This window comes from Rhincodon typus, chromosome 35 (genome assembly GCF_021869965.1).
Source record: "Rhincodon typus isolate 14 chromosome 35, sRhiTyp1.1, whole genome shotgun sequence".
NCBI lineage: Eukaryota > Metazoa > Chordata > Chondrichthyes > Orectolobiformes > Rhincodontidae > Rhincodon > Rhincodon typus.
In genome coordinates this window covers 19,351,195-19,376,035 of record NC_063366.1, presented here as the reverse complement: position 1 = coordinate 19,376,035, position 24,841 = coordinate 19,351,195, and the positions used below count along the sequence as shown (strand labels likewise).

Below are 24,841 nucleotides of genomic sequence, written 5' to 3'. Positions count from 1 at the left end.
CCTTTGCAGGAAACCTCCTCAGCTGTAGGTTCTTGTCCTCCAGTGCAGAGGAATCTGTCTGTTACCACCTTCCGCACATCAGTAACGTGTTTGTATTCTTCAGCATGGAGTGCATTTGCCTCACAGGCATCTCTCAGCTAAGTGGAGAGGCAAAAACGGTGAAAGTACAGGCAAGGACACATCAGAACACCTTGACTGACATTCCCAATTTTTAGACTTAAATAAAAAGCTGTGGCTTTAGTGAGGTGATAATTGCCAGTTTTAAGCATTGTGGATACAAAAATGAAGGAAAGACTGGGAAATGCAGGGTTACAGGGATGGGATGGGTCTGGGTGGGATGCTCTTCGGACGGTCACTGTGGACTCAATGGGCCAAATGGCCTCCATCCACACTGTAGGGATTCTATGATCTATGAGCAAACTCAGTAGGTCTGAAAGCCGCTGTGCAGACTGAAACAGACTTAATGTTTTGAGACCAGCATCGCGCAATTTCAGGTCTTCAAAATCATTTGCTTTTATTTAGGTCTCAGCAGAAGACAGTGAGTGTTGGCTGTCAGGCAGGAGGGAATGGCAGGTGGGAACCAGTTTGAGATCTCAGTTTAGTGACTGCCTCCTCCTCCTCCACATATTGGGCTTTATAATGGGCTGTGCCCTTAGCCAGGATCAATAGAGACTGCTGGAATATAGACTTAGCAACTTTACCTTTTACAATCAATCTCCCAACTAATTACAGAATAAGGCTGAGCATGATTCATAGACCCAGAGATCTACAACACAGCAAAAGGCCCGTCAGCTCATTGACTATGTCCTCGTCAAAAACACCCATCTAACTATTCTAATCTCATTTTCCAGCTCTTGGTCCATAGCCTTGTGTGCCTCCGTATTGAAAGTATACACAGAGTCACAGAGTTATACAGCACAAAACAGACCCTTTGATCCAAATTGTTCTTGTTGACCAGAAATCCTAAACTGATCTAGTCTCATTTGCCAGCATTTGGCCCATAACCCTCTAAACCCATCTTATTCACTACCCATCCAGAAGCCTTTTAAATGATGTAATTGCACCAGCCTCCAAAACTTTGGTCTGACAATTCGTTCCACTCACGCACCACCCTCTGCGAGAAAAGTTGCCCCTCAGGTCCCTTTTAAATCTTTCCCTTCTCACCTTAAACTTATGCCCTCTAGTTTTGGACTCCCTACTCTTGGAAAAAAACTCTGCCTGTTCACCTATTCACATCTGGATATCTCTTAAATGTTATGACGGTTTTTGCCTCTACCACAGTGAGTTCCGGATTCCTGCGGGCAAAAAATATCTTCCTCACATCCCCTTTAAACCTCTTGCCCCTTATCATATAACTATGCCCTAGTCAATGATCCTTCCACCAAGGGGACAAACTCCATCCAGTCTATCCTACCTATGCCCTTCATAACTTTGTACATCTCAATCATATCTCCTCTCAATCTCCTCTGTTGCGAGGAAAACAATCTCTGTCTGTCCAAACTCATGTCATAACTGAAACTCTCCAACCCAGGCATCATCGTCATGTCAATCTCCCATGCACCCTCTCCAGTGCAATCACATCCCTCCTATAATGTGGCTTCCAAAACTGCATATGATACTCTACTCGTGGCACAACGTGTTATAACATTTTCAGCATCATGTATTCTTAAACTATATGCCCCAGGTAATAAAGGCAAGTATACCATTAGCCTCCTTAACCACTTTATCTACCTTTCCTGCTGCCTGAGACTTCACACAGAATCATTTGTCTCTGTCCAGTCTGTTGCCATGTGGTACCTTACAACACTGATGATTCAGACTCACTATTATCATCTTTGAAGGGTATGTGGGCTGCATGCACAGGGTCCAATGAGGTTGAATGGACATCATGGTTCACTAGACCTTATGGAAAGACACCTCTTTAAGAGGGTATCCCAAGGAATAGCAAGGTTCCACATTACAAGGGATGATGGAGGTATCACTTACAGCATCAGATGTCTTAATCTTGACAATGGCCTCTGACTCCAATCTCTTGTCGCGCTTCACAAAGATGGCTGGGACTGGCATGGTTTTTGGTAATAGCTCCCTGTCTGCACAGAAGAAGGTAATTGATTCAATGTGGCCCAGCTAACAGCCCTGTCTGACCCAGAGGAATTTGCAAAGTCCCGCTCCTCACTGCCCAGCCAGATCACAGCATGGGTCAGTTGTCAGGGTCAGCAAAGACTGTGTCATTGTCTCTCCAGAAGCTGGTCAGCAATAGCATTAGTCAGTCACAAAGTGAACCATGCACAGAATGAACCAGTTATCGGAAAAGTCACTTCAAAAGCAATCAAGTCCCAGTGCAAGTCAGTTTCAGTTTTAAGTCCATTACACTATGCATGAGGTATCAGTAAAGTCACCATAGTTCCAGACGACCACAGGGCTGCTCTTTCATCGGAGAGGGATGACTGATAGTCGTTTAACCTGAGGGTCACCATACCTCAAGCAACGCGTGAGTTGGGAAGGTGGCAGCTTCATGGTAACGTCAGCTGGTGCTGGAATCGAACCCGCACTGTTGGCATCACTCTGCAGCACAAACCAGCTGTCTGAGCTAACCAGTTATAGTGTTTAAATGGCTCACCATCTTGCATCTAATTTTGCTTGAACAATTTTATGCAAGCTTGCCAGAACAGTCTTAAGTACACTGCTTAAGTGAAAGAATTCTTCATCAAACATACTCTGGCACTCAGTCATAACAAGTTTGACTGTAAGTTACATTATTCACACGTACCGTGGTCACGACAGCTTGTTCCTGGGAATGGTTTTCGGATGGCTCTTGTTGTTTCTCTTGTGCATGGTAAACAGATGGATCGACTAAAACAAACAGATTATCATTAAAAGGATTGTTGAATATTTATCAATATCAGGAAAGATTACTATCAATGATACAAATGGATAAGCAGCTACGCTGGAATATTCATGGTTTTAGTTGGAGAATTCCATGCCTGCTCTTGCTCACTTGGTTTATTGGCTCTAGTGAAAGGTATCTCTCACTCTCTCTTCCGCTGTAAACAATGCAAATCAAATTCCTACAAGTGTCATTCTTCCTAGAAAACATTCTCAAATTTAACAAACCAAACCGTTACGTTGAAATTCATCTCATCCTTCAATCTTCACAACAAAGAGGTGCAAGAATATGAGACTCTTGCAATAAACTTTCAAAAAGGAATATTTTACACTAGCGTGAATGAAGATTCAACACTTAATAATATAGATTTATTTTATGTGACCAAGAAGAATATTCTGATACAGATTGTACATTCTGACTATTCTACACTTTACACTGGATAATTGTTAGAAGTGGCATACATTATTATGGTTGACCTGATAGAATACTATTTATTCCTGTTACTAAATGTGTTTAAGTACAATTTACATAATTGATCATCATCACAACAAGACTAATTGGGAATAAATAATGTTACTTAATAATATTTAGTGGCTTGTGGTTTTGCATAAACAGAATACGGAACACAATATGAAATTCTGAGCAAGAGTGCAAAGTAAACACATAAAAATCTGTAAGTATGTTGGTACATGTGAATGTACATCAGAAAATCTGGACCTTTCATTCCCACTATTGAAGCCTGTCACTTATATCGTTTTTTGAATTACTGTCAAACAACACAAAACACATTTCTATTCTAATTCATACATGCATACATTTGTAAGTAGGCCATTTGGCTTTTTCAGCCTGCTCCATCATTCAATAAGATCATGGCTATTATATTTGTGTTTCAAATTCCACATTCCCATCAACCTTTGATTCTCTTGCCTAAAAAGAATCAATCTATCTACCTATCTGCCTTTGAGCCAGAGCGTTCCAATGTCTCACAACCCTCAGAGAGAAAAAAAAATTCTTCCCAATCTGTCCTGAAAAGGAGACTCTTAACTTTTAAATAGAGCTACCTAGTTTTTCATCTCCAACCAAACCAATCATACATCCCGATCTCCTGAATCAAGGCCATCTCTAGTTATTGCAATAATGCTAGCATTGCTTAACAGTGCCATCTCTTTAGCTTCCCATTGTTCTTGAATGTCAAATATCCATCAATATTCAGAATCCAAAACTTCTCATCATGCAGCCATGTCTCCATAACTAATATCAGATCACATTTATTTGTTTTTGAATGTGCACTATAAAATTATTAACTTTATTATGGATACAATGCACATTCTAGTATAGGGCTTTTAATTCTGTCTTTTTGTTCTCATTATAACATCTAGTCTTGACTGTTTGTGTATTCTTAGGTTTATTATCTCTGTCTATTCCTGTCATTTCCTGACCTTCATTTTCCATATTACTATTTTTGCTCTCCCTTGATCTTTTACATCAATTCCTTGATCTTCCACCCCATTGTTTAGTTTATACCCCTCTCCATATCCACTAGTTTTATGATATGCTAGAAGACTGTTCCTAGCATGGTAGAGGTGTGTTAAATCCCTAAAATACGGACTCCAGTATTGACTTTAGTGCCACACGAACTGGTACCCATTTCTCCCACATTAGTCACTGAGTTGTTTATTCACTTTGCTAATCTTAAGAGTCCCTCTGCAAATTGGCATGCAGCTTGTTACCTTCGAGGTTCTGCTCTAGAATTTGTTGCCTAGCTGCTCACGCTGTCAAAGCAGAACATTTCTCCTTGTTTTATGTCTTTGATACCTACATGGGCCAAGATGTCTCCCATTCCTGCTTCTTGTCCAGCCCTGAGCAGATGTCCTAAATCCTAGCACTGGTGGGCAACATAAACTTCTGGACGTTAAGAAAAAACACTTTCATTCCCAAGAATATATATTGCAATGTATGAATCAAGAGCACTTGGCCCTTCGAACATGCTGCTCAATTTAGTCTACCTCAACCCTGCTTTCCTGCACTATCCCTATATCTCTTTAAGTCTCTTGGTGTCCAAAAATTCATTCGATGGAATAAGGGGGGAATGAAATCAGGAAAATACTGACGAGACTTTGGGTATTCACTTTAGATCAGCAAAATATGAGGGGATCTTCTAAAGTGATACAATATAGTTAGGGGCTTGACAAAGGTAAATGGAGAAGATATATTTCAAAAACTGTTCAAGCCCAAGAGAACAGACAGCTTGGCTAAGGAGCCAAACTTGGACTCACATCAGGTCAAATCTTTTACACAAAATGTGATCAACATTTGGAATGTGTCTGCAGGTAGAGTAATGGAAATAAAAGCATAATATTCTGTTCTAGAGTCCGCTCCATGTGTTAATACAACAACCAAGTGCAGCGAAGGGAGAAGAGTCATAGGTTCTTCTCTGGACAGGAAAATTAAGATGGACTGAATGGCTTCTCCTAATGGCAAATATCCACAGAATAAAGACACAAGTTACCTGTTTGTTTCTGAAAAGTTTATTGTTTTCTTCAGTTTGAGCAATGCCACATCATAGTCGTAAAATTGGGAGATTTTCTCATCGAGCAGCCCTGATAGATTGTACTGTGGATGTGGGTACACTTGTTCCACACGATTAAGGCGAAATTTATCACCTGCAGATTTGAATCAGGAGAAACATAAATCATTCTTCATAAGTGAATATTTTAAGCTTACACCCACTCACTCTCTTGCCCCTCTAGGCATTCCCACCATTTCCCAATTTCCGAAGCTCCACTACTGGTATCTACCGCTTTTGGTGCTGTAAGTTAGAGAGGAACACCCTCTCAAAATGTCTCCAACATTTCTCCCCCTGTAAGGTGCTCAGCAAAACCTACCTCCTTGATTCAGCTTCTTGTCACCTGTCCTAACATTTCTTCACAAGACTCGGGTGTCAAAACCATTGCTTCTAATGAAGTGCCAAAGGAAATGATGTTGCTCCTGCTGTATAACACCTTAAAAATAAGGTAACTCTACCATGAAACCCCTTCCTCTGAGAACCCCATTGCAAAACTCTCCTCAGAACCCAAGTGTTTGTTAATGCTTTGGTCTGGCCCCTCCTCTTCATCTCTTCTTTAACTCTCTGCATTTAATTGTTTCCCTCTGTCTTTCATTACCTCGCTGTTTCTCTTTGCCACTGCCTTCCAGGTCGAGGGAGTTGTAGGCTAGTGAGGAGCATCTCTAATGCTGTCTTTGCATTCAAGGTGCTATATAAATGCAGGTCAAGGAATGTGCAGCTGCTTCATGATGATGTGATTGCAACTGTCTTGCATGGGGGACCTGAAACAGAATCTGTCCAACTCTGGACCAATGTCATTCAGGCAGTGGGCTGCTATTTACAATCTAACTGATGGCAGCTATTCACCTCATCAAAGATCAGCCACCCTCAGGGTTAGTAACACAAGGAAGACGGTCTGTCCTTTAATGTTGCAAAAGTAAAACTCATAATATGGCGAGCACACAGTACTCATGTATCTAAATAAGGTTTAATACTTTGCTACTTTTCAATTCTATCACTCTAAACATAAAGCCTGGTGCATGGTTTGCTTTTTTATAACTGCTAATATGTGGTACATTCTTAGTGATTGGTGAATTTGTACTTGGAGATCTCACTGTCCCTCAAACTCTTGACCCCACCTGGATTTGCACCTTCCACGTAATGAGTGACCTCCCTAATCGTTCTTTCAAAATGTCCTAACTCACATTAAACAGTGTTAACATACTTTTGCTAATTATTTGACTATTCTCTACCATTATTAATACCTTCCTGCAATTTGTTGCAGTTCTGCCCTGCGGTAGTTATTTTCCCTCCAATTTAGAAATTGTGCTTTTGATTCCAAAATCATAATCATTGTGAAGAGCAGGTTTTCTGGCATTTGAACCTTGCAGAACAACACTACCCAATTTTCTGTGATACTGAATAACTATTCTTTACTCCCACACTCTGCTTTCTGTCTTGAAGCCAGTTAGGAAGACCAGAGAATGCTCCACCATTCAAGTATTCTGATTTTGTCCTCCCCCCAGCAGTCTTATTCTCAACAGCACTGAGGTGGTGTGTTGGCCTTTGGGATGACCTGTGGGTGCATATCCTTAGAATTATAGCCCCAAGCTCTGGACCAAATAGAGCTAGACTACTGCTGTGGTCAACCCTTTACATTGCGCAAATTTTCCTTATGTAATATTCACTCTTGCCCATCAACGAATCTGAGAACTATTAGCCATCATAGTTTACCGCGAAACTAAAAGGATTAAGATTAGTCTTTGGAGATTTGGGAAAGGATGGTGGGACATTGGCAGTGTTTGCTTCTGGGCAGAAGTTGTGGTCATAAGGTCGTAGAGTTATACTGCACCTAAGAGGTCCTTTACCCATCGAGTCTGTGCCAACCTATCTACACTAATCCCACATTCCAGCACTTAGTCCATAGCCTTAAAAGTTATGACATTTCAAGGGGTCATCCATGTAGTTTTTATTAAAATGGTGAGGTTTCTCACCTCTACTGTCCTCCTAGCCAGAGAATTCCAGATTCCCACCTTGCTGTGGGTGAAAAATATTTTCCTCAAATACCTTCTCAATTTCTTTCCCTTCACTTTAAAATTACGGCCCTTTTGACTAAGGGAAATTTTTTTTTACCTATCCAGCCTGTCCATGCCCCTCAGCATCTTACACATCTCAATCAGATCTTCCCTCAGCCTTCTCTGCTCTAAAGAAAACATTCTGACAATCTCTCTTCATAGCAAAAATGCTCCATCCGAGGCAACGTCCTGGTGAATCTTGTCTGTACCAACTTCAGGGCAATCGCATCCTTCCTATAGTGTGGTGACCAGAATTCCACGCAGCACTCTAACTGTGGCGTAACCGAAGTGCTCCCTAGTGCATGAACAACTTCACCTTTAAACATTGGAAGGAGGTCATTCAACTTTTCATGTGGTTGGGTGATGAGAAGTGGAAAGAAAACCCTTACCAACTTGCACCGTAATCTTTTCGATGTCCAACTTAGTCTGCACATCTTTCAAGCAATGAGCAGCTGTCAGGACCCACTGTGGGGACACGATGGCTCCACTGCAACTACCGATGCCCTGCATGGTGAAGAGAGCACCACTCATTACTGGTCCTCATTGGCAAGGTGAAACAATGAACCATTGAGATGGATAGGTACAGATGAATGAAAAGGCACAGACAATAGAGGAGTGGATTGCATGAAAGGATGAGGGAGAGGTGAAGAGCACACACAACTTTGAGGTGCAGGTCAAGAAGACAAAGGATCAGGAGTAGACCATACGCCTGCCCGAGCCTGCTCCAGCATCCAAGTTGCTCATAGCTGATCTTACATCTTAACTCTAAATTCTCAATCTCCATTAGTTTGTTTATTCTTCCACGGTATGTTGCTTGACCTTGAACTGAGTAGTTATCTAGGACATGTCAGAGGGTCCTTTTGAGTCAACTACATTGTTGCAGGCCAGACCAGAGAATGTGAAAGACTTCACCTGAAGAAATTCTCTTTACCTCAGTCTTAAAATGACCTGCCCGCTGTTGCAGGTCTATAGCCCCTAGTTCCAGTCTCCCCATTGCTCTCTGTATATCTACCATGTCAACCCCTCCAAAATTTGATACATTTCAAAGAGATTGTGTCCGAAATTCTCCTTCGTGGAAAATTAAGAATAACAAAGAGTGTAATGTGTATAAGGGAAAACAAACTATTCGGCCTATAGTGTTAATGGCAGCCTTCTGCAGGGCCAATTAACCAAGTTCCAATGCAGTGCTGACACTCAATAGCCTCCATTACTTTTTTCCCTTCAGAGTCTCATCCAATTCCCACTGGAAACCATAACTGATCATCCTCCACAACAAATTGATGTCTGGTTAATAAATTGTTAATTTTGTCAATGCCTTTATTTACAGTTAAGGATAAACATTTGGTGGATATTATAATTCTCTGACCACACACATATATGGACCTGTAACACTGGGAGTGGAATGAGGGAGAAAAGACTTTTTTTTATTTACTGGAAGGACTTGTGCATTGCTGGCTGGCCAGCATTTATTGCCTTTCCCTAATTTCCCTGGAGAAGGTGGTGGTGAGCTGCCTTCTTGAACTGCTGGAGGTAGACCCACAATGCCCTAGGCAGGGTATTCCAAGATTTTGACCCAGCGACAATGAAGGGACAGCGATATATTTCCAAGTCAGGATGGTGTGTGGCTTGGAAGGGGAACTTGCTGGTGTAGGTGTTCCCAAGTATCTGCTACCCTCGTCCTTCTAGATTGAAGTCCTCATGGGTTTGAAAGGTACTGGCTAAGGATCTTTGGTGAATTTCTGCAGTCCATTGTGCAGATGGTGGAAGGAGTGGATGTTTGTGGATGTGATGTCAATCAAGTGGGTTGCTTTGTCCTGTATGGTGTCAAGTTTGAGTGTTGTTGGAGCTACACCCATCCAGGCAAGCGGGGAATATTCCTTGACACTCCTGATTTGTGTCTGGTGGATGGTAGACAGGCTTTGGGGAATCAGGAACTGAGTTACTCGTTCAATATTCCAAGCCTTTGATCTGGACTTGTGGCTACTGTGTTTATGTGGTGAGCCCAGTTGAGTTTCTGATCAATGGTAACCTCAGGATATTGATAATGAGAGATTGGTAACACCTTGAATGTCAAGGGGCAGTGGTTAGATTTTCCCTTATTGGTGATGGTCATAGCCTGGCATTTGTGTGGCACAAATGTTACTTGCCACTTGCCACTTGCCAGTCCAAGCCTGGATATTGTCCAGGCTGTGTTGCATTTGAAAAAGGACTGCTTCAGTATCTGAGAGTCATATACGGTGCTGAACATCGTGTAATCATCAGTGAAGTTCCCCACTCTGACCTTAAAATGGGAAAAAGTTCATTGATAAAACTGCTGAAGCCAACTGGGACTAGGACATTATTCTGAAGAACTCCTTCAGAAGTATTGTTGGAGCTGAAATGATGGACTTTCAACAACCACAACCAACTTCCAATGTGCTGGATATGACTCTAAGCAGTGGAGAGTTTGCCCCCGATACCCAACGATTCCAATTTTGCTAGGTCTCCTTGATCCCACATTCAGTCAAATAGGATCTTGATGTCAACAGCTGTCATTCTCACCTCACCTCTGTTATTCAGCACCTTTGTCCATGTTTGAACTAAGGCTTTACTGAGGCCAGGAGCTGAGTGGCCCTGGTGGAATGCAAAATGAAAGAATTGCACATTTTGATCTCAATCATTCCAAATGGCTTGGAATCTATTAACAGCGTGGCAGAGGATGGTTTCCTAAATGGTGGGGGCTAAAAAAGAAGATTTAATTTCAGACAGAATAGTGAAATTGGTATTACTTTGGCAAAATCAGAAATCATGTGACACCAAATTATAGTCCAACAGGTTTGTTTGAAATCACAATCTTTTAAAGCGCTGTCCCTTTGTCAGGTGAAATCCAATATTTTTTTCTAATTCATCCAGAAGTTACATGTTTCACTGGCTCAATTAGGATCCCCATTGTCCTTCAGGGCAGTGGTGAGCTGCCTTCTTGAACTGCTGCAATCATTTGCTATTAGCCAGGGAGTTGTAGGATTTTGACCCATCAACAGTAAAGGAACTTTAAAAGGATTTAATTCCAAGTCATGATGATGAGAGACTTGGAGGAGAACTTGCATGTAGTGCACCTGCTACATTTATTCTCCTAGATGATAGTGGTCACGGGTTTGGAAGTTGTTTGAGCCTCGCTGAATTTTTGCAGTGCTGCTACCGAATGTCAGTGTTGAGGAGAGTAGATGATCAACAGTGGACTAATGGGGTGGGGTGGTTATTGGTGAGTTGGAATTGTCTTGCTTGTTGAGCAGAGGGCATACCTGAGCAGTTTTATACTTTGCCAAGTAGATGCCAGTGATCTAACTGCACTGGAACAGGCTGACTAGGGGCGCAGCAAGTCCTGGAGCATGTGCCTTCAATACTATTGTCAGGGCCCATAGACTTTGCAGTATCCAGTTTCTTGATGTGACATGGAGTGAATTGAACTGGCTGAAGGCTGACATTTGTGATGCTGAGGATCTTGGGAGGATGATGCCTAACTGGTACAAATGCTTCAGCCTTCTGTTTTGCACTGGGCAGCCCCTTCATTGAGGATGTGGAAATTTGCTGGGCTTCTCCTCATCTGATTTGTTTAATTGTCCACTAACAATCACAACTGGATGGGGCTAATCCATCTGTTACTTGTTGCTTATGCAGTTTGGTGCACAAGTTGTCCTGTGTTGTAGCTTCACCATGTCGATAGCTCATTTTTCAGTATGCCTGGTAACGCTCCTAGAATGCCCTCCTGCTTTTGCTTCATTGAACCAGGGTTGATCCACTGGCTTGATGGTAATGGTGGAGTGGTGTGATATGCCAGACCATGAGGCTGGGGATGGTGTCAGAATATGATTCTGCTGCGGCTGATGGCCCATAATGCCTCGTGGGTGCCCAGTCTCAAGTTGCTAGATCCGTTCAAAGTCTGTCCTATTTAGCACAGTTACAATGCCACACAACACAAAGGAAGATGCAATCAGTACAAAGACAGGACTTCAACTCCATAAGGACTGTGCAGTCGTCCTTCTTACCAATATTGCCATGGACAGATGTATCTGAAGCAGCGGACTGATGACGATGAGGTCATAATGTATTTGCTCCTCTTGTTGGTTCCGTCAGCACCTACTGCAGACCCAGTCTAGCAGCTATATCCTTTGGGACCCGACCAGCTTGGTCATTAGTGGTTCTGCCAGTCGCTCTTGGACATGAACACTGAAGACACCAACCAGAGTACATTTTGTGCCCTTGCTACCCTCAGTGCTTCCTCCAAGTGTTGTTCAACGTGGAGGAGTACTAATTCATCAGCCTAGGGAAGATGGTGCGGCGTAATCAGCAGCAGGCTTCCTTGTCTATGTTTGACCTGATGTCGTGAGACTTCTTGGGTCAGCAGTCAATATTGAGGACTCCGAGGGCAACTCCTTCCCAACAGTATATCACTCTGCCACTATCTCTGTCCTGCTGGTGGGACAGGACATACCTGTCCTGTCTTGGATGTTACCTGTAAGGCACAATTCCAGGAGTATGACTATGTCAGACTGTTGCTTGACTAGTCTGTGGGACAGCTCTCCCAATTTTAACACTAGCCTCCAGATTTTGGTAAGGAAGATGCTGCAGGGCTATACTTGCTGTTGTTGCTTTCAGTGCATAGGTCAAGGCCGGGTGGTCAGTCCAGTCTCATTTCTTTGAGATTTTCGAAGTGTTTGATACAACTGAATGGCTTGCTAGGCCATTTCAGAGGGTAGTCAAGAGTCAACCACATTAATGTGAGTCTGGAGTCACATACAGGCCAAGGATGCTGCTGAGTTTCTCCAGCACTTTTTGTTTGCGTTAGTAATTCTGTTATTGCCTCTATATTGCTGGATTGTCCTAAGTTGTCAAATGTGGATAGATTCCCAATATTAACAGGAGTTAGATTTTCAGAAAGAATCATGCTTTTGGAAAAGAGGAAGGAAATTTCATTTGAAAAATCCTGGGAAAACATTAATTTCCGGAGCTTTCATGGCATAAATGGTTATTAAAGATTCAACAGTATCACCATTGCGACGACCTAGTGGTATTATTGCTGGACTATAATCCAGAGATCCAAGTAATATTCTGGGTGGAATGTGAATTCAATGAATCTCTGGAATCAAGAAACTAATGATGACCATTGTCAATTGATGGAATATTCTCCAATTTCCTGGACAAGCAAAGCAGCCACTTGAAAAGCACCACATTCACAAACGTTTACTCTCTCCACCACCAACGCTCAATAGCAGCAATGGACCAAGATGCACCATTACAATCTACAAGGATAAGGGCTGCAGACACTTGAAACACTACCACCTGCTCCTATCATGTTCCCTTCAAGATACATAATGTATCGATTTGGAAATATATTGCCTTTTCCTTCAATATCACTGGGTCAAAAATCCTGAAACTTCCTCTTTGATGTGCATCCAATGGACTGCATCGGTTCAAGAAGGCAGCTCACCACCACCTTTTCAAGGACAAATAAATGTTGGCCCAGCCAGTGGCCCCCGCATGAACTTTAAATGATTTTTTTAAAAAATGCTTTGTCAAGTTAACTTAAACACTTCCTAATACAGGAACAAACCACCCTGCAAGGAGATTGGGACTAGAATATTTCTGTGATATAGTGATAAAATCTATCGAGACCCTGATTATATCCTGCTATTTCCGTCATTATATGTAAAACCTACCGGAATTTCCATGAGAACATGCCAGGGGTGTCTCCTCCTAAAGGATTTCTCCAAATTTTCATCAGCGACTCCACACAAATCACCAATTTGGGTAAGGTCTGCAAAAGTACAGAGATGCAGCACATGTTGTTACAGAGATTAGCAAAGATGCTTAAGAGGTGTCACAAACCAAACTGCCACAGGAGTCAGTAAACACCAGCTGTAATAAAACTCAGTTATCACCAGACACAATTGTAATTACTACTCAATCACTCACATATTCAGCAGCAATCAGTATTCAACCATTCATGCACCCAATATTCAACTATAACCATGTCCACTAGTAACTAGGACTCAGCCATTCCCACACTCCACAGTAAAAGTACTCAACTACTCCTAAACTTAACAGTAACATGTTCTCATCCACTTCTGTTCTCAACAGTAATTACTATTTGACCATTTCTGCAACAATAACTGGTACAACAACACCCAGGCTTCGGCTTCTAAGTGACAAGTAACATTTGTGCCAACCAATTGCCAGGCAATGACAATGACAATCTCCAGCAGAGAACCTAACCATTGCCCATTGACATTCATAGTGTCACTGTCGCTGAATCCCCCATTATCAACATTCTGGGGATTAGAATAAACCAGAAATTGAACTGAAGCAGCCATATAAATGCTGTGGTTTCGGGCATAGTTCAGAGGGGGGGAATTCTGCATCAAGTAGCTTTCTTCTGTCCTGCAATGCCTGTTCACCATCTGCAAGGCACAAGTCAGAAGTGTGATGGCATACTCCCCACTTGCCCGGACGGTGTGGCTCCAAAAACACTCGAGAAGCTGGATACAATAAAGAACAAAGCAGCCTGCGTGACTCACCACCAATCACCACCTGAACTATTCACTCCCTTTGCCCCTAATGGCATGCATGTTTATCATCTACAAGATATACTGCAGTAACTCACTAGTTACTCCTTCAACAGAACCTTCCAAAACAGTACCTAGACAGATAAGGACAGCAAATGCATTGGGACTACCTAGAAGCCCACTCCTAAAGTCACACATGATCCTGACTTGGAGCTACATCTCTATATGTTCACTATTGCTGGGTCAAAATCCTGGAAGTCCCATCCTAACAGCATTATTAAGGTACCCTTTCACCTCAAGGACTGCAACGGTTCAAGGAGGCAGCTTACAACCACCTTTTCCAGGTCAATTAAGGCTGAGCAATAAATGCTGGCCTAACCAGTGATACCCACATCCCATGAATGAATAAAGAGACATCCCATACGTAACAATAACTAGAACTCAATCATTCTTGAATCAAACAGTAATCATTTATGTTGCCATTCCCACTCAATAATAACTAATACACCACTATTCCTGGACCAAACAGTAATCAGCACTCAACCATTCTCATATCCAAGAAAACTAGTATTCAAATTACTATGAACCTAACTAGTACTCTAGCATTCTTTATACAATAGTAACTAATACCCAATCATTCCTGCACCTAATATTAAAAATACATAGCTACCACCTAACAGCAACTAGTGATTAAAATAACAAGTACTGAATTATGCCTGTGCCTAACAATACCCAGTAGTCAGATATTGGTGGAAGTAACGGTAATTAGGACTTAATTATCCCTCAAGTTCATTACAAATTAAGGAATGTTATAGAATCATAGAAAGGTTATAGCATAGAAGGAGGCTGTTTGACCCATCGAGTCCATGCTCGCTCTCTGCAAGACTAATTAATGCAGCCCCACTCCTGTCTACTTTCTTATAGCCCTGCAAATGTTTTCTCTTTACGTGCATATCTAATTATGTTTGACAGCTGTCTCAACCACACTCATATGGCGCGGCGCAGTGCAGTGCAGCTCTCAAACACTTGCCATTTAGGAAATGGTATTCCTCCAATCAACTCTACTTTTGTTTTCGCCAATCACCTTGAATCTATGCTCTCTTGTTCTTGATCCTTTCATCAATAGGAACAGATTTTGCCGAATCTATTCTATCTAGATCCCTCATGACTCTGAATATTTCTATCAAAACTGTTCACTCTTCTCCAAGGAGAACAGCCCCAGTTTCTGCAAATAACGGAAATCCCTCTCCACTGGAACCATTCTCATGAACTGTTTCTGAAAACCCCTCCAGTGCCTTCACATACTTCCTAGAGGATTGTGCCCACAACTGGATGTCCTGCTCCTGTTGAGAGTGAACCAGTATTTTACTCAGGCTTAAGATGTAGTGATTGTAATGAGGTCAGCCAGACTGACCTCTTGGAATATGAGTTCCCTGACTGGGGCTGTTAATCTAGTCCAATCAGGGTGTCCTCAATAACACATTAGAACAGGAGTGTCAGACATCCTGTTCACTCTAAGAAATGGCTCTGAGGGAAGTGGATCAGTGTAAAGGGCTTTCCATGTGAAAATAAAAGGTGACCTTTGATGGGATACCGGCCTCTGTGGAGTTATTTCAGTGATAACAGTAACAAAGAGGATTGATGAGGACAGATCAGTGGATGTGATCTATATGGACTTCAGTAAGGCATTTGACAAGGTTCATCATGGTAGACTGGTTAGCAAGGTTAGATCATATGGAATACAGGGAGAATGAGCCATTAGGATACAGAAATAGCTCAAAGGTAGAAGGCAGTGGTGGAGGTTGATTTTCAGACTTGAGGCCTGTGACCAGTGGTGTGCCACAAGGATCGGTGCTGGGTCCACTGCTTTTCATGATTTATATAAATGATTTGGATGTGAACACAGGAGGTATGGTTACTAAGTTGGCAGATGACACCAAAATTGGAGGTGTAGTGGACAGCGAAGAAGTTTACATCAGAGTACAACAGGATCTTGATTAGATGGGTCAATGGGCTGAGGAGTGACAGATGGAGTTTAATTTAGATAAATGTGAGGTGCTGCATTTTGGAAAGGCAGATCAAGGCAATTCTTATACACTTAATGGTAAGGTCCTGGGGAGCGTTGATGAACAGAGTGCTTGGAGTGCAGGTTCATAGTTCCCTGAAAGTGGAGTTGCAGGTATATAGGATAGTGAAGAAGACATTTGGTACGCTTGCATTTATTGATCAGTGCATTGAGTATAGGAGTTGGGAGGGCATGTAGCGGCTATACAGGACATTGGTTAGGCCACTACTGGAATGCTGCATGCAATTCTGGTCTCCCTGCTATAGGAAGGATGTTGTGAAACTTGAAAGAGTTCAGAAAAGATTTACAAGGATGTTGCCAAGGTTGGACGGTTTGAGCTATAGGGAGAGACTGAATAGGCAGGGTTATTTTCCCTGGAGCGTCAGAGGCTGAGGGGTGATCTCATAGAGAATTATAAAATCACAAGGGACATGGATAGGGTAAATATCAAAGGTCTTTTCCCTGGGATGGGGGAGTCGAAAACTAGAGGGCATAGGTTTAACGTGAGAGGGGAAAGATTTAAAAGGGACCCAAGGGGCAACTTTTCCTGCAGAGGGCGGTGCATGTATGGAATGAGTTGCTAGAGGAAGTGTTGGAAGCTGGTACAATTACAACATTTAGAAGGCATCTGGATGGTTACATGAATAGGAAGGGTTTAGAGGGATATTGGCCAAATGCTGGCAAATGGGACTAGTTGGCATGGATGAGTTGGACCGAAGGGTTTGTTTCCATGCTGTACATCTCTATGACACTAGATACTTTCCCTACATACATTTACTTACCATGTCAAGCAGATATCCTAAATTAATCTAGTCTCATTTGGCGGCATTTGGCCAATATCCCTCTAAACCCTTCCTATTCACGTACCTATCCAGATGCCTTCTAAATGTTGTAATCGTACTCATCTCCACTACTTCCTCTGGCAGTTCATTCCATACACGCACCACCCTCTGCATGAAAAGGTTGCGTCTTAAGTCCCTTTTATATCTTTCCCTTCTCACTTTAAACCTGTGCTTTCTAGTTTTCCCTACCCTGGGGAAAAGGTTTTGGCCATTCACCTGATCCACACCCCTCATGATTTTATAAACCTGTATAATGTCACTCCTCAGTCACTAATGCTCCAGTTTTAAACAGTGATGCAAGATACTCAATTAGTATCTCCCCCACCTCCTGCAGTTCCACACATAGGTGGCCTTGCTGATCTTTAAGGAGCCCTATTCTCGCCCTAGTTATCCTTTTGTCCTTTATGTATTTGTAGACTCCCTTTGGATTTTCCTTTAACCTATTTACCAAAGCTATCTTATGTCCCGTTTTTGCCCTCCTGATTTTCCTGTTACATATATTCCTACTATCTTTGTACACTTCTTGGGAATCACTCGATCTCTGCTGTCTATACATGACATATGCTTCCTTCTTATTCTTAACCAAAATCTCAATTTCTCTAGTCATCCAGCATTCCCTACACCTACCAGCCTTGCCCTTCACCTTAACAGGAATACACTGTCTCTGGACTCTCGTTATCTCATTTTTGAAGGCTTTCCATTTTCCAGCTGTCCCTTTACCTGCGAACATCCACCCCCAATCAACTTTTGAAAGTTCTTGCCTAATACCATTGAAATTGGCCTTCCTCCAATTTAGAACTTTAACTTTTAGATCCAATCTATCCTTTTCCATTACTATTTTAAAACTAATAGAGTTATGGACACTGGCCCCAAAGTGCTTCCTCCACTGACACCTCAGTCACCTGCCCTGCCTTATTTCCTAAGAGTAGGTAAAGTTTTGCACCTTCTCTAGTGTGTACTTCCACATACTGAATCAGAAAATGTTCTTGTACACACTTAAATTCCTCTCCTTCCAAGCCCTTAACACTATCACAGTCCCAGTCTATGTTTGGGAAGTTAAAATCCCTTACCATAACCACCCTATTATTCTTACAGATAACAGAGATCTCCTTACAAATTTGTTTCTCAATATCCCACTGCCTATTGCGGGAGGGGGGGGTCTATTGTACAATCCCAATAAGGTGATCATTCCTTTCTCATTTCTCTCTAAAGAGGATTGGAAAATTCTGGCCAGTACCACTTATTTCATTCCACTCTTATTTCATTATCTTTGGACAAGATCCCATCTGGTCCTGGGGTCTTATCTTCTTTCAGTCATGCCAACCCTTCTAACACCACTCCTTCTTTGGTAGTGTAGCTACTGTTGGCTGAATTGTGGGATATTAAGATTATCAAATGTAGCAGCCTGGATATTGCACATTGCTAACTCCAAACTAGGATAAGAGCACGTTCAGTCAGAATTAAACTGTTTCATGAGCCTTAATTAAGGGAACACTGTCAAATGCATACCTAATATGTTATCAAAAGCTTTTATCAGATCCAACGTGTTTTTAACAGTAAAGCAATGTTGTTCGTCATGTTTTTGAGATGATAGTGCATTCAGTTCCGGCTTTTTGGCATCGTCTGACACTCCAAAAGAGTACATGTCTGCAAAACAAGAATTAGATGATGAAATACTGACACTGGAGCAGAGGATGAACAATATGTTTACATGCTCCTGCAATTCAATATCCCTGGATGTAAAACCAGCTTGAACAAACAAGTGAAAACATTTCTCATTGACAGACACTTTTCACTGACAATGTAACAGCAAGTATCTGATCATTGGTCTACTGTTTTGTTGTCTTAATGACAATATTTGCGGATACACACAACTGCAAGCAAACCCACGCGCACGTCCATTGGGTGAACACACAGTTCTAACGCCAGCATGTTACTTTGCACGTGGCATCACACATTGCTGCGCAAGCTTAGTGAGGCACACGCAATTTTGTTTTGAACTTGGGATTTAGTGGTAGCGAGATGGCACTCGTGACAGGGAGAACCCTCCCACTGGGAATAAGAAGAAATAGACCAGGACAGCCCTGGAGCTGGAAGGCCTTCTTCCTCTGTCTCCCTGCCACACTAACCCCAGCTCATGGACCTTCCTTAATGCCCCTCAAATATCCTGATCCCATTCCTTCCCAGATCCCAATATCCCCCTCATGATTTCTCCTCCCCTCCCCCACTCCAGGCACTACTCCCTGAAATCTGCACGCACGCGATACAAAGTGGTGAATGCCGTGTGTACGTCTGTGTCAGCAAAACGTAGCCTTAATGCCCTAGAACCATTAAAAGGGAAGATTGGGGCCATTCAGCCCATCATGTCTGTCTGCGCCAGCTCTCTGAATGGGCAATTTGCCTGCGTTCCTGCAATTTCTTCCTTAAGAATGCATTGACTGAGTCTGCGTCCAGCACATTCTCAAGCAATGCATTCCAGGCTCTTAACTACTTGCCAAATGAAAAGGCTTGCTCTTGTCTTGTTCCTGCTTCTTTTGTGAATCATTGTAAATCTATGTCCATTCATTCTCTATTCTTTCGTGAGTGAGAATAGTTTCTCTCTGTCTATCTGTCTAGAACTGTCATGATTTCAAATACCACTGTCAAGTCTCGCCCATTAGTAGTTTTTGCTCCAAGGTAAACCATCCCACTCCCAACTTCTCCACAAAGGAAATCCTTAATTCCTGGAGTAATTGTCATGAATCTTTTCTGCATCCTTTCTAACGTCGTCACATCTTTCTCAAAGTGCAGTGCTCAGGACTGCATACAATACTCCACCTGAGGTCAACGCAGTGTTTTATACAAGTTCAGTATAACCACTTGCTCTTGACTGTACTCCAAGATCCTGCAAATAAAGCCGAGGATACCATATGCCTTGTTAACCTCAACAACATATCCTGCCACCTCCATTTTTGAAGTCTTCCCATTCTCCAGTCGTCCCTTTACATGCAAATATCCACCCCAATCAACTTTTGAAAGTTCTGGCCTAATCCTATCAAAATTGGCCTTCCTCCAATTTAGAACTGTAATGTTTAGATCCGATCCATCCTTTCCATCACTATTTTAAAACTAATAGAATTATGGTCGCTGGCCCCAAAGTGCTCCCCCCACTGACACCTCAGTCACCTACCCTGCCTTATTTCCTCAGAGCACGTCAAGTTTTGCACCTTCTCTAGTATGTAACTCCACACACTGAATCAGAAAATTTTCTTGCACACGCTTAAATTCCTCTCCATCCAAGCCCTTAACACTTTGGCAGTCCCTACTTCACCAATTTGTCTTTTTGATGTTCAACTCTCCTCCTCTCAGTTGCCAATGCTTTCAAGTTTTGTAGCATTCAACAATGTTGAAACTATAGCCTCTACCTCAAGCTTCAGGGTATTAATGTATATCAGGGTTCTTGAAGAACTTCAGAAGCAAAATCTTCAGCTGGAAAATCATCCATCCATCATGCCCTCAGTTTCCTATCACTCAGCCAATTTTGTGTTCATGTTGCTGCTGGCCCTTTTATTTCTTGAGCCAAAACTTTTCTCACAGGTCTAGTGGTATTGTATCAAACCCGTTTCGAAAGTCCATGTATACTACGTGAATAGCCTTACCCTCATTGACGCTCTCTGTTACTTCATCAAAAAAACTCCAGCAATTTGGTTAAACATAATTTTCCCAAAATAAATCTATGCCGGCTTTTAATTAACCTGCACGTGTTCATGAGACAATTAATTTTGCCCTGAATTACAGTTTCTAGAAGTCTCATGCCCACTATAGTGAAATTGACTGGTCTACAGTTGCGGGGTTTAGCTTTACAACTTCTTTAAAAAACTGAACAAGTGCAACTCGCTGGTCCTCTGGAATCACCCATGAATCTAAAAAGGCTGAAAAATTACCTGTTTCCAGAGATAAAAAGCAACTTCATTGCAATGACGTCTTCCTCTCCTATCTATTGTGGATTGTTGACAGATGGACAGCAGAGAAGAGGAAGCTTTGAGTGCAATAAATGGAAGTATCTATCCTAGAAATGATCCTCTGAATCAGCTTATTAATGGTATGTTAATTATATTTCCAAGATACACCAGTAAAGGCATTGCTTAATTAAGTGCCTCAAGCACTTACAAGTAGGGACTGCTGTAGGTAGGAGGCAGACAGATGAAATGCTACACATTCAGACCTCAGTTTGGCTTGGGATCAAATGAAAATACTGGCACAGGGAATACTCACCAAGATAATCAATCAGTGATTTATTTTGTGCAATAACAAAGTCCTTTATTTCTTTGACCGCTGTCCTGGGGTCCCCTCCCATGTTCGATTTCCCTGCAACACCAAAGAAGGTCTCAGAAATGTACAATTCACCATTGGGCAGCACCTGATTGAGGGTATCCCAAAACATGTCACAGCTCCCTCAGTCAAATTCTTTTATTCGTTCATGAATGCCACCAGCAAGGCCAGCATTTATTGCCCATCCCTCATTGCCCTGAAGCAGATGGTGATGAGCACGTTTTTAAACCATTGCAGTCCATCTAGTCCATTGCAGCTATACTCATGGAGGGGTTGGGAAGGGTGCTGCAGCAACAATTCAGGAACAGCCAAAATACTTCCAAGTTTGATTGGTGTGCAGTTTGGAAGGGAGGTGATGGTGTTCTCATTCATCTGTCGCCCTTGCCTTACCAGATAGTGGAGACTGCAGGTTTGTAAGGTGTTCTGGCAGGGGCTTTGGTGATTTGCTGCAATGCATCTTGTAGATGGTGCACACACATACTGCTGCCAGTGTGCATTGGTGGTGGCAGGAAGGAATATTTAAGATGGTCTGCATGATATTACAGCTATAGTGCACACTGTAAGTGATAGTTGAGGGTGGTGGTGGTGGGGGAGGGGGAATAGAAGAGAGAAAACAGATGAGGGGAGGATGTTTAATATTGGTAACATGGGCATATCCAAGCCAGCAGACTGCTGTAACCAGGAGGCTATAGGCAATTATGACTGCAGACATTCAGGGTCAGTGTGGTGTATTTCAATTACGCTTCAGTCAGATTAATCTGCCCCATCCCTTGCCTTCCACCCACTCCCTAGGTACTTCACCCTAGTATCCTAGTGTACTCACCATCTGTAAATAATATGGTGACAAATCTTGTCTCGTCCCAGGAATTCTTATAAATGATCTTTGAGAGGACCATCATTTCCATCACCTTCTTGAATGCTGCATGAATGTTGGTGCCTCTCTTGTCAGCATGAACTACAAACATAAGAATAAATCAAGAGAATTGATTTTTTTAAAAAAGTGGTGTAGTAAGTTTCAGAGGTGGTGAGGAAAGAGAGAGAGAGAAAAACAGGAGGCCATTGAACATGTTCTACCTTTCAATTAGACAGTGGGATATCCAGTTCTTAACTCCATCCACTAACTTGCTTCCACAGCACTTACCCGACAAAATTCTATTGATCTCAGTTTACACAATTTACATCTCACATCACTGGCCATTCAATGTGATCCTGGCTGATCATCCAATTCAGTATCTTGTTCCTACTTTCTCCTCATAACCTCTGATCCATTTAGTGCTAAGAAACACATGTGATGCCTTCTTGAAAACATTTTGTAGCCAGGAAGTCCACAGGCTCACCACTTTGTATGAAAACATTACTTCTCGTCTCAGTCCTAAATGACATACCTTATATCCTCAGATGGTGATCCCTGGTGCTGGACTTCCCAGTCATCAGGAACATTCTTTCTATGGTTACCCTGTCCAGTCCTGTTCTGATGAATAAGAGCTACAGCCTTCTAAGGCCAATTTATTCTCTGCTGGAAATATAAGTAGAAGCAGAAGTAGATCCTGCGAAGACTGGTTCCACTATTGAGTATAACCACGGCTGACCATAAATCAGAACTCCTTTTGCCAGCCCACTGCCTGTATCCCTGGATTCCCTGAAAGATTCAAAAACCTGTACATTACAGACTTAAATGTTCTCAAATGGTGGAGCATCCACAACGTGCAGAATTGGAGGATTCCAAAGATTCACAACCCTTTGAGTGAAGAACCTTCTCCTTTTTCAATCGCAAGTGATCGCCCGTTATCCTGACACCCTGTTCTACGTTCCCCAGTCAGATGGGAGAATAGCATCTATTGTGTGGTGTGATACCCATAGCGAAATACAGGTGTGGGTTTTATATTTTATATTTTATAAAGACCAAAAGAATTGCGGATGCTGTAAATCAGAAATGAAAACAGATGTTGCTGGAAAAGCTCAGCCCGTCTGGCAGCATCTGTGCAGTGAAATCGGAGTTAATTTCAGAAGGACCTTCAAGACGAAGGGTCACCAGACCCGAAACGTTAACTCTGATTTCTCTTCACAGATGCTGCCAGACCTGCTGACCTTTTCCAGCAACTTCTGCTTTTGCTTCTACATTTTATAATGGGATAAAGAAGACCTTGAGGTCCATAGGTTCACAGGACATAATTCATACACTAACCCTAACCCAATGTAGGCCCAACAGTTGCCCCCCCAAACCCCTCCGTGACGCCAAGTTGGTGCTGTCGCTGTTCAGGGGAGACAATTCTTGTGACAATGCTGTCATTTTAAGAGTTTATTTTGTCCTTTTTTTCTGGAGACAAGGTTGTAAGGCAGAGGTATTGAGCTGTCTCTAAGAAAATAAACAGTTTGTAGGCCTTGGAGTATTTTTTTAAAGTGGGAACAATGGAAGCAGCCTGGGTGGGGCCAGCTCTGACAAACCAGGCTTTCTAATTGTTTTAGTTTTTTGGGTTAGTTTTGAGCAGAAGCCTTTGGGTTCTCAAAAGACTTGGAAGCTTCAGTGAGTGTATCCTAGCTGCTATCCTCTCTGAATCTTTTCTTGATGCTTTTTCCTCCTGGATTTTAACTATAGTGTTTGAATAAATTGTGTTTTGCTTAACATTGAGTAGTTTGACCATTCATATTGCATCTGGAGCACAGCACTTCACATTTATCTCTAGGCTGTGTTCTTAGGATATATTGAAGAGGTCCGGTCTGGTGCTCTTCAGTGGCCAACAGAATCTAATGGAGGGTAAGTTGTGCATCTGCATCTCGCCATTTCACCCCGAGTGGGTCAGGTTAAAGATCACTTGTCTCTTAACTTAAGTAACGAGTAGGCTATTCGCACCAGACCACCACCACCACACCTTCCCCCCCCACGCCCCACCCCCGACCCCCGAGCCTGCAATGCCACCCAACTTGTTCATTTGGGAGTCAGGGACTACCATTAATAAAGGAAACACTGGGGCATCCAGGCCCTGTTCTTTTCAGTGAAGGGAAGGTCGAGAAGAGAATTGATAACAGTAATCACAGTCACGATGTGTGTGAACAGGTAGAAATTGTTCCCATTGGTGGAAGGATTGTGAACCAGAGGCTCCATGTCTAAGGTGAGTGGCAAAAGAAGCAAGTGTGGGCATTGGTGAGGCCAATTTTGGAATACTGTGTACAATTCTGGTCACCCTTCCATAGGAAGGATGTTGTTAAACGTGAGAGGGTGCAGAAAAGATTTACAAGGATGTTCCTGGGACTGGAGCGTTTGAGCTACAGGGCAAGTTTGAATAGGCTAGGGCTTTTTCCCTAGGGCATCGCAGGGTGATGGGTAATCTCATAGAGATTTATAAAATCATGAGGGGCATGGATAGGATGAATAGCCAAGGTCTTTTTCCTAGGGTGGAGGAGTCCAAAACTAGAGATCATAAGTTTAAGGTGAGGGGAGAAAGATTTAAAAGACCTGAGGGGTGGCTTTTTCACGCAGAGGGTGGTGCATGTATGGAACGAGCTGCAAAAAGAAGTGGTGGAGATAGCTGCAATTACAACATTTAAAAGGCATCTGGATGGGTATATGAATGGG

The 24,841-nt window shown here is 42.4% G+C and overlaps 1 protein-coding gene across 1 annotated transcript in view; it reads right to left on the bottom strand.

Moving 5' to 3' along the window:
- LOC109921430 (complement factor B-like) overlaps positions 1-24,841 on the bottom strand; it is a 44,128-nt gene that overhangs the window by 2,855 nt on the left and 16,432 nt on the right. The window contains exons 8-16 of the mRNA XM_020521468.2: positions 22,091-22,222; positions 21,211-21,303; positions 18,466-18,603; positions 13,204-13,301; positions 7,897-8,011; positions 5,397-5,550; positions 2,771-2,853; positions 1,987-2,090; positions 2-137 (exon numbers count right to left, since the gene is read on the bottom strand). Of these exons, the coding sequence (XP_020377057.1) occupies positions 2-137; positions 1,987-2,090; positions 2,771-2,853; positions 5,397-5,550; positions 7,897-8,011; positions 13,204-13,301; positions 18,466-18,603; positions 21,211-21,303; positions 22,091-22,222 (1,053 nt within the window). The remainder of the gene's footprint in view (position 1; positions 138-1,986; positions 2,091-2,770; positions 2,854-5,396; positions 5,551-7,896; positions 8,012-13,203; positions 13,302-18,465; positions 18,604-21,210; positions 21,304-22,090; positions 22,223-24,841) is intronic.